The sequence below is a fragment of the Vombatus ursinus genome, unplaced genomic scaffold (assembly GCF_900497805.2).
Source record: "Vombatus ursinus unplaced genomic scaffold, bare-nosed wombat genome assembly UNPS02014798.1, whole genome shotgun sequence".
In the NCBI taxonomy this organism is placed as follows: Eukaryota; Metazoa; Chordata; class Mammalia; order Diprotodontia; family Vombatidae; genus Vombatus; species Vombatus ursinus.
In genome coordinates, this window is record NW_020954576.1 from 40,668,073 (window position 1) to 40,680,967 (window position 12,895).

Genomic DNA, 12,895 nt, shown 5'->3' on the forward strand with positions numbered 1-12,895 from the left:
GAGACCGCAGTGTTTTCTTTTTTTTAATGTATTTTTTTTTTTATTTTTAGGCAATTGGGGTTAAGTGACTTGACCAGGGTCACACAACTAGTGTCAAGTGTTTGGTCCGAGGCTGGATTTGAACTCAGGTCCTGTACTCTATCCACTGTGCCGCCTAGCTGCCCCTTACAGTGTTTTCTTAAAGGTAGCTCAGTATAGAGGAAATAACAGTGGACTAAGTCAGGAATGATGGCCTTTGAGGTACCTTCCGAATGTAAGATGTTAAGAATTTGTGAGATTAATAAAGGAGTAAGATACACGGGTGCATTGGTCAGGGTAACTTGAATGATTTTTTTTTTTTAAAGTAAGTAGTTAGGTCTCCTGGCCCAAGTTCAGTGTTCTTTTTCTTTTTTTTTATTCCATAAATTAACCCATTTATTGTTGGACTATGGGCTACTGATATTTGATAAGAAGATTTTACTGGTCTTTCAAGCCCTTCAGTCTTCTGATGTCAGATTTGACTGTGACTGCAGAGGTGGTATTGTAGGTCCATGCACCACCAGCTACTGTCTTCATACAGGAGCCACAATGCCAGATACCCATAGCCCGTCTCTTCATTTTAGTCTTGCCACAGAAGGAGCAGGTATACTTGGCATGCTGGCTAATTTCAATTTTCTTCACCATTTTTCTGAGGGATGCACCATAACGTGTTCCATATTTACCAACAATTCCGACCTTCTTGGTACGTTTAGCCATGTTGCCAGTTGCGGGGCCGGAGCTCAGAGAGGCTTCAGTGTTCTCCCTAGTCCCTTCTAACTCCAATCCAATTTTTTGAGTGCTTCCCCCTTACATTTCTTCCCCTTCGAGCTTGGTTTGGAATTGAACCCGCCATAAGGGGTTTTACCTTCCACTCTGCTCCCTCTGGGTAATAGACTTGAAGCCACAACTAATGGGAGCCCTAACTGCAGTCGGTTCAGTTCCCTGTGCAAAGAGAAGGATCCTCAGCTGCCCACAGCAGCCATAAAAGGGGATGCTGCCATCACACATCCTTCTTGCTAAGGATGTGCTATGGAAGGTTTAAGCTTAAAGTCAAACAGAGAAGAGATTTGAAGAGTGTAAGGAAATCCATCTTTTCCTGTGTTGGCTACAAGGAGCATGGATGGGGCTTTGCTTTTTGTTTGTGGTGTTTGACATTGTTTTAAGGCTGGCTGGAATCATTGTTTAAATGTCAAATGAACTTAGCCAAAGGGACTTTATCTGCAGATGGTTTGGAGGAGACTTGATAAATTAACTGTCACTTGAATTTCTTCTCTGACTAATCCTAAATTCTGCATTCTCTCTTTTCTGCAACTCTTCAGCACTAGTAGACTATTATTATTTATAGTAATTTTGTAATATAGTAATATTTTGTAATATTTCATTATCAATATATTTATATATGTTATATTAAAATATACTAATATTTTTCTAAATAAATTTTATTGATGTCTTTTGCATCATAATTATTTATACACCTATGTATGTATATATACATATTACTCTCCAGGATTGAACCTTCCTTTGTAATAAAGAAACTCTTTAAAATTTTTATTTATTTCATTAAATAGTTCCCAATTATATGTAGGAATTTTTTTAACATTCTTTTTTTTTAAAGTTTGAGTTCAAATTCCCTCCTGCTCTTCCACTCCTCCCTTATCCTTTCAGAAGGCAAGCAATATGATATTGATTATACATGTGAAATCATGCAAAACGTATTTCCAGAGGTGGATGACAACTTTCATCACGAGTCCTTTGGAATTGTCTTGTATCATTGTTTTGATAAGAATAGCTAATTTTTTCACAATTGATATCATTACTAAGTTGTTACTGTGTACAATGTTCTCTTGTTTCTGCTTACTTCACTTTGCATCAGTTCATATAAATCTTCCCAGGTTTTTTCTGAAACCATCTTGCTCATCATTTCTTTGTTTCGTTTTTTTGTTTTTTGTTTTTTTGGCTAGGCAATGGGGTTAAGTGACTTAACCCACAGTCACACAGCTAGGAAGTGTTACGTGTCTGAGGCCGGATTTGAACTCAGGTCTTCCTGACTCCAGGGCCGGTGCTCTATCTGCTGTACACCTAGCTGCCCCTTATCATTTCTTATAGCACAATAGGACTCCTTCACAAATGTATACCACTGATGGGCATCACCTCAATTTCTAATTCTTTGCCACCACAAAAATAGCTGTTATAAAAAATTTTGTACAAAAGGTCTTTTTCTCTTTTTAAAAATTTTATTTTATTTTATTTTTTTCCTTTTCCCTTTTTAAAGAAAAACTTTTTAAACACCCAATGATACAGTGACCATGTTTGACAGTATGTCGCATTCTGCCTCCATAGTCTTTCACTGCTCTGACAAGAGGAGGAAAATATGCTTTATAACTTATTCTCTAGGACATTCATCAGTCATCATAATTACTTAGAGTCTGACTTCTTTTTAGCGTTTTGGTGTTTTTCATTTACATTATTATTATATTCATCGTGTATATTTCTCTCCTGATTTTGCTATGCCACAATGATTTGCTCTTGTTGATACGCTACTTCGTACTTCTTAAGTCTGCCTTGTACTCTGTCTTTCCAGCTAGAATCTAATCTTCCTGAAGGAGACTGTGCTTCCTTTATCATCTCTGCCCTCACAGTGTTTAGACACAATATTATGTGAGCACAAGCACTCAGGAAATGTGGGCTATCTGATGCATTGGCAGCCTCTTGGTTCATTTCCCGAAGATCAGAATATATAATAAATCAAGTTCAGTCCTCAACATGTCATAGGATCTCATAATTAGAAGAGACCTCAGAGGAGATCTAGTCCGATCCATATATGAATAGGAATCACATCTGCAACTTCCCCAATCAACTCAATAGACAGAGATTTAGAATTGGGAATACCAGGGCTGACATTTCACCTTTAATATTTATTAGTTGTGTGGTCTTGGGCAAGTAGTTTCACTTCTCTAAGTCTCATTTTCCTCATCTGTCAGAAAGAAGAGTAATAGCACCTACCTCACAGAGTTGTTGTAAAGTTTAAAGATGATAATTTATGTAAAGCTCTTGGGAAACCTTCAAGTGCTATATAAACGTTAGAGCTTATTCTTATTACTCCTTAATGACCTCCAGGAAGGAGGACAATTACATTTATTTACACATTCATCCAGAATATGCCCTAGCTGTTCTCAGCTGTCTTGAAAATATGTGCCATTAGAACAGAAGGGAGTAGTTGAGAGAATAAGAATGGCTCCATGTAAATCTTCCTTAATGCTGGGACAAAAGGCCAGAAACCCAACATGGCCAGCAACTCAAAGCTCATGTCTGATATATCAAGTCAGGAGTGAGTGCCACCTTATAGGGGTAACATATTGTTATTGCTGTCATCATCATCCCTCCATCATCCATCATGGTCTGTCATCTCCAGTGATAATGAAGACTCTTGATACAGTCCATTTCACTTTTGGATATCTTGAGTTGTCAAGAAGTTTTTTGCTTACATAAAGCAGAATTATGCTTCTGAAACTTGCCCCATCAGGTCCTAGTTTTGCCTTCTGGGACCAAGCAGAACAGTTTAAGCTCTTTTTCACTTTATATCCCTTTAGATGCTTAAGAACAGGTATCATACATATGTCCTCTAAGCCTTCTCTTCCCCAGGTTAGACACTCTCAATTCTTCAAACTGCAGAAGAGAATATTCTGTTTCTCACATTCATTAATCTTGTTTGATTTACTACCTTACTACTAGAAAATCTTCTTTCAATCTCATCTAAAGCCTTTATGAAACAACTGGGTAGTGTGTGATCGCACAGTATATGGCATTTTCTTTTTATTTTCATAAGACAGAGAATAATGGATCACACTATCTTTGACCACCTTCTATATAAAAATGAATCCTGTTATCTGTCTAGCTTCTCTTTTTAAAGTTTCCTCATAGGTATTATTAACCTAATTTTTATTGTTTATTTTCTCTATCCTAGTACTTATCCTAAGAGCTCTCTACTAATGCCTCAGTGAGATGAAAAGATGAGCTTGGGCTCTGGCAAGACGTATTGGGAATACAAAGAAAGTAAAGATAGTCCCTGACCTCAAAGAGCTTACAATCTAATAGGGGAGAGAATGTGCAAACAACTATGTACAAGCAAGCTATGTACAGGATAAATAGGAAATAATCAACTGAAGGAAGCTACAACAACTTAGAAATGTAGGTTCTGTAATAGACCACTATCTAAGGATCGAGATAAATCCAGAGAGCTCCATGTGAATCAATCAATAAGCATTTATTAAGTGCTTATTTTGCTCTTGGCACTGTGCTAAATGTTGGATATAAAAAGAAAAAGTAAAACCAGTCCCTGCCCTCAAGCTTCCTCATCACCAGGAAGTTGTCAATTAAGAGGTACATGAAGTAGTGGATAGAATATTGAATTTGGATTCAAGAGAGACCTGGGGTTCCAATCACACTTCTGATATTTCCCAGTTGGATGAGTATGAAAAAAGTCACTTAACTTCTCTAAACCTGGTTTCCTTATCTGTAAAATAAGGATAATAATAGTATCTACTTCACAGGGTCGTGGTGAGGATCAAATAAGAAGATACATGTAATATATTTTGCAAACCTTATAGAGCTACATAAATGTCAGTTATCATCATCAGTTAGTCAATAAACATTTATTAAGCACCTACTATGTGCCAGCCACCAGACTAATCACTGGGGATACAAAGAAAGCAAAAGATAGTCTCAGCCTTCAAGGAGCTCACAATCTAATGGGGGAGACAACATGAAAATAATTACGTGCAATCAAGGATAAATAGGAAACAGCCAACAGAGACAAGGCAGAATTAAGAGAGACAGGGGAAGGTTTTCTGCAGATTTTAGCTGGAACTTAAAGGAAGTCAGGGAATCCAGAAGACAGAGAGGAAGAGGGAGAGCATGAGAGAAAGCCAGTAAAAATGCCTGGAATCAGGAGATGGAGCATTTTATTCCAGGAACATCAAGGAGGCCAGTATCACTGGTTTGAAAAGTGATGGGGAAGGGAGGTTAAGATGTAAGAAGTCTGGAAAGATGGGAGGAGGCTGGGTTATTAATGGTTTTAAATGCCAAACAGAGGATTTTCTAATTTGATCCTGGAGGTGATAGGGGACCACTGGAGTTTATTGAATAGAGGGGTGACATAGTCAGACCTGCACTTTAAGAAAATCGCTTTGGAGGCTGCTAACTGGTCTTGCTTCTTCCATCTTCTATACATTTCTTCCTTAAAATTTAAGTTGGTTGTTGAGTTAGTTCCTTGTGCATCTACATTAATCTCTTTGGACAAATTTCATTTTTCCTCTTCACCAGAATAATTTCCCTTTGTGTCTTCAGAATTTCATTCCTGAGCATCTCCCATCCCTCCTGTGCAGACTTCCCCTATGGTATTTTAGCCCATGAGATCCTACTCATCTTTCTTCTGAATCCTTTGAAATCTACTTTTCCAAAATCTGTGATCCACGATTTCCCATCATTTCTACCCTAGCAACCAGTTCTTCTCTGTTAGTGGGAATCAGACCCAGAATAGAGTTTCCCTCTTGTGAGTTTCTTCACCTTTTGAAAGATGAAATCATCACTAAGGCAAGTCAAGAAGTGATTAGCTGCTCTGCTTTTGGCAGAGAGAAAGCTCCAGATGATGTTGGGATAATTGAATTCTCCCATCACTGCTATATCCTATCTCTGTGCCAGGTTTGTGATTTGCTTCCCAAACTCTTAACCATTTCCTCTTGCTGCCCAGGTGGTCTGTAGTATGCACTAATTATAAAATGCTCTCCCTTTGTTGACCTTTGCCTAAATATTCTCCATCATGCTTTCTCACTCTGATTCCTAGACTTGCTCATAGAAGTATACCTTCTAAATATACAGTGCCACCTCACCTTACCTCCACCCCGTTTATTTATCCTATTTCTTTTTATATTAGGTATGCCCACCCATCTAGGTCTATTCATTGGTTTCATTCCATTAAGTCTTAGTGATACCTATGAGGTTAAATTTGTCTGCTTGCCTTTAGACTTCTCATTCTTGTTTGTCACTCTAAACTCTGGGCATGTTTATCAAGTCTTCCCTAATCCTTCTAGTTGGAAATTAATTTCTCTTCTTTGGCCCACAGATAGCATTTTGTTTATATCTCTTATCTGTAGCTACCATATTCCATTTTGTATTGAAATTTCTAGAGAATGTGTAGTAAGTCCTGATTAGACTATAAGCACAATGAAGTCAGGGAGATGTGTTTTCTTCCTTCCTTCCTCCCTTTCTTTCTTCCTTCTTTTCTTTCTTTTTTTTTAAACTAATTTTTCTATCCTCTAGTGACTAACACTGTGGTTCCCAGTTTTTTTGTGCGAGCTTTTTAATGCCAAAAAATGTCAAAGATACTAAACAAAATATAGAATGACAAAAGCTTTTAAGCTGATTTGTACTTCATTAATTCCAACAACTTCTTACATACATTTGAAAAAAATAGCAATTTCAAAAACATTCTTTCTTTAGGCTACAGAAGGTATGTTTGCTTAATAAAGACAAAAAGTGACAATGCTTGGATGAGCATTTGAAAAATGGCAATTTGGGAGACACTTCTGTAGTCTACAGGAAGTATGTTTGTTTAATAAAGACAAAAATGACAATGCTTGGTGAGCATATGGATTCCTGGAACCAATGAAATAACTCCATTGTTTTCTGTTCTCCAAGGGGTCTACGGTCCCTGGGTTAAGAGTCAGTGGGTAACTCTGAACATACTAGGCCTACATAAATGTTTGTTGAATTGGATTGAGTTGATATTATCTTCCAGCTCTACCATTCTAGAATTAGTCTGCAGCCAAGAGACAGTGTTTCTGTGCAAAGAAAACTTGCTTACATAAATAGGTAGAATCAACTCCCAGTCACAACGGCCTTCTTAGAACTTTACTCAAACTGACCAAACTAAATGGCCCTAGAAATACTTTGAGCTTTTCAGAGTAATGATGCCATAGAAACCCAAGATGCAAGCAGAGCCTGTGGAAATGTTATTATGTTCCGCTGCACAAATGTACAAGTTGTGGATGCGGTCATTGTACATCAGCAGAGCATAAACCCAGGGCCCCAGGGAATGAAGCCAGCAGCACCTCCTGGCCTGAGACAGACACTCAGACCATGTGCCTGCTTCCCTTGCCCTTAGGGCAGTTCCTGCTTGTCAGTGAAAGAGAAACAATGATGTTCTCAATAGAGGCTTTGGATTTGGGGACAATTATTTTCTGTGTGGGTGAAATTCCAGCAGACAGGGAGTTAACATAAACAAAGGACCATTTACTTAGAGTCATTGAATGTCAGAACTGCAGGACACCTTTAGAGGTCATCATAGTAAGAGTTTAGAGCTGGGAAGATCTTGGAGCTCATCCAGTCCAGTCCCTTCATTTATTGTTCTGCAGATGATCTTTAAAAAAAAAAACACTGCCAAAGCCCAGCTCCTACCACATAGTAGGTGCTTAATAAATACTTGCTGAACGAATATCTGCCAAAGACAGTGCAGTATGGTAGATAGAGCCTGGACTGAATGTTAGGAAGACCTGGGTTTATTTCTTGCCTCAGACACTGACTAGCCATGTGATAGCGGGTAAGTCCCTTTACCTCTCTGGGCTTCAGTTTCCTCATTTCTAAAATGAAGCTATTGAACTCAATGATTTCTAAGGCCATTGGACTCAATGACCTTCTAATTGTACATGTATATCTTATGATCTCTCTAGAGAAAGGCATATTTGATGGTCAGCAAATTGAAATCATAATTGAATCCCCTCATTTTATAGATGAATACTGAGGCTCTGAGATATTAAGAGACTTTCCAAAGTTACTTTCCCATTAATAAATGACAGAGCCTGGATTTTAGCCTAGGTCTTTTGTCTCTAAATCTAACCTTCTTTATGCTGCTTTCCTGGGCCACCTCCTCTAATCTCTTCCATTTTATGGATGTGTCCATTGGAAGAACTAAGCACACCATTGAAATCAAAGATCTTTTAAAGCATTGAATAATACTACTAAATACTGAAAAGGAGGTAAAAAGCATTTTTTTTTAGGATTTAATTTTTAAGGGGGTGAAATGAGGAAACGAAAGTAAAGGCAGGAAAGCCACTTGGAACACAGGCTTTTGAGGGTTACTGAGTGAGTCTCAAAGGAAATCTAAGTGAGTGTGCTGCTGCTGGAAGCAAAGAGCCACCTGCCTAATGGTGTGCCTAGAATATTTAGTCATACAGATATGCTCTGTTACAATTCCTACAAACCTATTTTTAAAGTCTGTCTGTGGCTAGTTAGCTCAGTTGGTCAGAACATGGTGTTCATAAGGCCAAGGTCACGGGTTTGATCCTTATATAGGACAATTAACTCTACTCTATTTCCATATCTAGCCAGAACACTCTCTAGCTCTCAACAGCTGTTTTGAATATCTGTGTCATTGGACACAAAGGGGACTAGGTGAGAGAGTAAGGACGGCTCCAAGGGAATCATCCCCACTGCTAGAGAAAAATAGCCAGAAAACCAATTGTCAGATCAGATGAAGAGAGAATGCCATCTTATATGGGTAGCATATTGTAATAGTTGTCATCATCATCACCTGTCCCCATTAGAGGCACCTAAGTGGTTCAATGGATAGAGTTATGGCCTGGAGTCAGGAAGACCTGGGTTCAAATCTGGCCTTCAATACTTACTAGCTGTGTGATCCTGAATATGTCATTTAGCCTCTGTCTGCCTCAATTGCCTTACATGTAAAATGCAGGCAGCCAGATGGCACAGTGGCTTAGAATGCTGGATTTGGAGTCAGGAAGATCTGAGTTCAAATCCTGCCTCAGATGCTATGTGACCCTGGGCAAATCATTTAACCTCTTTTTGTCCATTTCCTCAACTGTCATATACAGCTCCCTTCTAGAGGTGTTGTGAAGATGAAATGAGACAATATTTATAAAGCTCCTGGCACATAGTAGGTGCTTAATGTTTGTTCCTTTCTCTCTCTAGTTAATATAAAAAGCAGAACTAGAACCAATCTCTCTTTAGATAACCATACTCTTTTGTTAGTCTCATGCTGTCTCTCAGACAGTCCTCCCACAGACTCATGCTCACGGTGCCAGGAGGGCCTGAGCAGGCCAGCACAAGGCTAGTCCTACTATTGGAAATATAATGTGGTGGGTTAACCTATCTAGCTCATATCCAGAGAACAGAACCACACACACACACACACACACACACACACACACACACACACACACACACTCACTTATATATTTTTATGTTTATATATATATAATATACATGCATACATATATGGACACATAAAATTATAATATAGTATTACATATTATATAGTTACTTTCTATTACATATTATAAAATATAATATAGTATATATAGTATTATATATACTACACACATACATTTGTTATGTATTATACATATACATATATAATATTTGTATATAATATATAACATAATAAGGGCAACTAAGTGGCACAGTAGATAGAACTCCAGGCCTGGAGTTGGGAAGACTCATCTCCCTAAGTTCAAATTTGGCCCAGTCACACTAGTTGTGTAACCCTGGGCAAGTCACTTACCTTTACTTGCCTCAGTCTCCTCATCTGTAAAACAAGCTGGAGAAGGAAATGGCAAACCTCTCCAATATCTTTGCCAAGAAAACCCCAAAGGAGGTTACATGGAGTTGGACATGATGGAAAAATGACTGAACAATGAGAAGATATAATTATATAACATAGAATGATATAAATTATGTAATATATTTGTATGTATATATATACATATATTAAAATATAACAAATATATACAACATATTATGTAATATATAATAATGTATACTATATAACAAAATATATATATATTTTTATGTATACAGATATAATTTATTTGTGTGTGTGTGTGTGTGTGTGTGTGTAAAATCCCTATTTAACAGAGGTGAGTCAAGGCACAAAAAAGTTGAGCAATGCATCCATTGGCTTGCTGTGTATGGAACATTGTAGCTAGGGATTAAAACCGCTTGGTTCCCCAGCCAAGCTCAGGCAGAGACTGGCTGTCCAGGCTGGTAGTAATAGCTGCTGATGAATGCCAGGCTTGCAAAACCCAAGAGCTAGGCCTTTGACGACAGCTCCCAAAATAAGGTGCCAATCCAGACTTCTCACTTTCCCCTTGCTTCAGTACGGGAAACTGGCACCAATGGACAAGCCATTAGTCAGCACACCAAATGTGCAGAAATAGGACAGGGCTGCTGACCTAGAAGAGCAGGGCTCTGTGTTCCCATTCTAACAGCAGGGGTGCCTGTGCTGAAAATGTCTACTTCCGGCGGGGGATACAGCAAATGGGACATGAGAAACAAGGTGGTAAGAAATGAGAGTTCTGGAGCTGGCCCTGTATTCCTGTGTCTATCTTATCTTGTGTCTGACTTAATAGCTGGGAGAAAAGGCCCCCAAATATGCAGGTGAACCCTCATGGAGGATTTCCAAGAAGACATAAACAAGAGTAACAGAGGATGAGACTGGATGGGTTGCTATCTTCTTTGCTGAAGGGTTCAGTGTACCCTTGTGGATGAAGGAAGAAAGGACACAAGTATTTATTAAGCACCTACTATGTACCAGGCACCATACTAAGTGCTTTACAAATATTATCTCATTTAAAACTCACAATAACCCTGGGAGGCAGGTAGTTTTATTATTATCCTCATTTTACAGTTGAAGAAACTGAGGCAAATAGAAGTTAAGTGATTTGCCCAGTGTCACACAGTGTCTGATGCAGGATTTGAACTGGGGCCTTCCTGACTCTAAGTCAGCACTCTAACCACTGCACCACCTATCTATCTGAGATTGCAGATCCATTAAAAGTATCCAAGTGAATATGGGCAAGTCATTTAGACCACAGAGTAAGTAACTCTAGTAGCATGTCAACTCTTTGAGGACAGGCATGTAATAAGTGTGTCCCATTGAACTGCTTCCTCATCCCTAAGATGGTGATGATACTTTTCACTATCTAATCTTATATGACCCGTTGTGTGAAAAGCCTCTTGTGAATCCTGGAGCACTGTAGGAATGGAAGGTGTTATTATCTGGGCTTCACAGTTTCTTCATCCACAGAATAAAGACAGTGTTGCTGGGATGGTGACTCCCACCTCTCAGAGTTGTTTGGAGGAAAGCATTTTGTAAAGCTGGGAAGTACTCTGTAAATGTGAGTTTCTTGGTAGCCATTCATTCCAGCCAGGGCAGTAGCAAGGATCACAGGGTCAGGAAGGGAACTCAAAGGCCACCTAATCCCACCTTTTCATTTTACAGATGGGGAAATGGAGACCCAGAAAGATGAAGTGACATTTCCAACCAAAAGGTGGCTGCTGTTCCCCCTCTCTCCTAGTGAATACTTTGATCCTGTGACCAAAATGGCACCAAGCTGCTGCTTGTTTCTAGGTCAGGGGTTCTTGATCTTTTTGTGTGTTATAGATCCCCTTGGAAATCTGGGGAAACCTATGGATCCCTTCTTTGAATAATGTTTTTTAAATGCATAAAACAAATATACAAGATTACAAAGGAACTCAATTATACTGAAATATAGTCATCAAAATATTAAAAAAAAAAACAACAAAAAACCCAAGTTCATAGACCTCAAGTTAAAAACTTCTGTTCTGGGATGATTATGGGTGGTTCCTAAATCCACCATAAACCAATTCCTTCTGTCCTCCGCTTTTACCGGAAGTACTGCTTCTATCACCTCGCCTTACCTGAAATCTCATTTTCTTTGGATCATGCCACTATACTCATAAACTTATTTCTACTGGAGTCTTCTTCTTCTACCACATTCATTACTATCACCCCTTCCCCACTCATAGAAGAGGAAGAAAAGTTAACACACTCCAGGCTGTACAATACCTCACTACTGCTTCCAGGCCATGATCTTCCCTTGATCATTCCACAAACTCTCCTATTTTGAAGTTCATGTGAGTTAATACCACTTTCTCCCCAGGCTCATGGCTATCATTTATAGACTTCAAGGACTCTTTCCTGCTTTCCCCAATGACTTTAATTGCTGGCTTACAACCTTCCCTCTTACAAAAAAAAATGGGCACCCACCAATTGGGGAGTGGATGAACAAATTTTGGCATGTGAATGGAATGGGATGGTATTGTGTTTTAAGAAATGAAGAATATGAAAAATTGAGGGAAACCTGGAAAGGTTTATATGAACTTGTATGCAAAGAGAACTAAGTAGAACCAGAGAACAATCTACACAATAATATAAAGGAAGACAACAGTGAAAGACCCTTGTAAGAAATATGTAAAGTCAAGGAAAACAAATTCCCACATTGGTCATGTCTGAAGATGTATATCATACCATGCATCTTGAGTCAATCCTTCTCTGTCAGGAAATGAGTAACTTGCTTTAAAATTAGTTCTCTGGAATCGTGGTATCTCAAAATACTTTTATAGCTATTACCTCTTACCATCTCCAACAAGGTAGGTAGAAGTTATCAATACATATTTTCCATGCCTTATGTAGAGAAACTAAGGCCCAGGGACCAAACTGACACATTCAGAGGTGAAAAATAACCTTCTAATTCCAAAGACAAAGTTTTATTCACTTGACCAATAAATATCCAGACACTTCTTTAGCTTTGAAGGACAGTAGGGGATTAAACAATGTTAAAGTGCTATTTCATTATGGTGCTCATATATATCATATTCAAATGCTGCTTTTCTACATTTGATATGTTCCATGAACACTAAAATGTATTTTCTGTTTTTCACATTGAATTCTCTCCACATATCTCTTAGCTCAATTTGTTTACTACTCTATTTAATAATTTATTTCTTACATATCTATTCATTGAATTTGTCATATTCTTAGAGTGGTATATTAAAATTT

General features: G+C 38.3%; 1 protein-coding gene across 1 annotated transcript; it reads right to left on the bottom strand.

Annotated features, from left to right (window-relative positions):
• Nucleotides 1-456: 456 nt before the first annotated feature.
• On the bottom strand, nt 457-8,499 carry LOC114050089 (putative 60S ribosomal protein L37a). The gene is made up of 2 exons (XM_027871633.1): nt 8,453-8,499; nt 457-757 (listed from the first exon to the last, which is right to left on the bottom strand). The coding sequence occupies exons 1-2, from the start codon at nt 8,497-8,499 to the stop codon at nt 457-459; spliced, it is 348 nt and encodes a 115-aa protein (XP_027727434.1).
• Between the last annotated feature and the right edge of the window lie 4,396 nt (nt 8,500-12,895).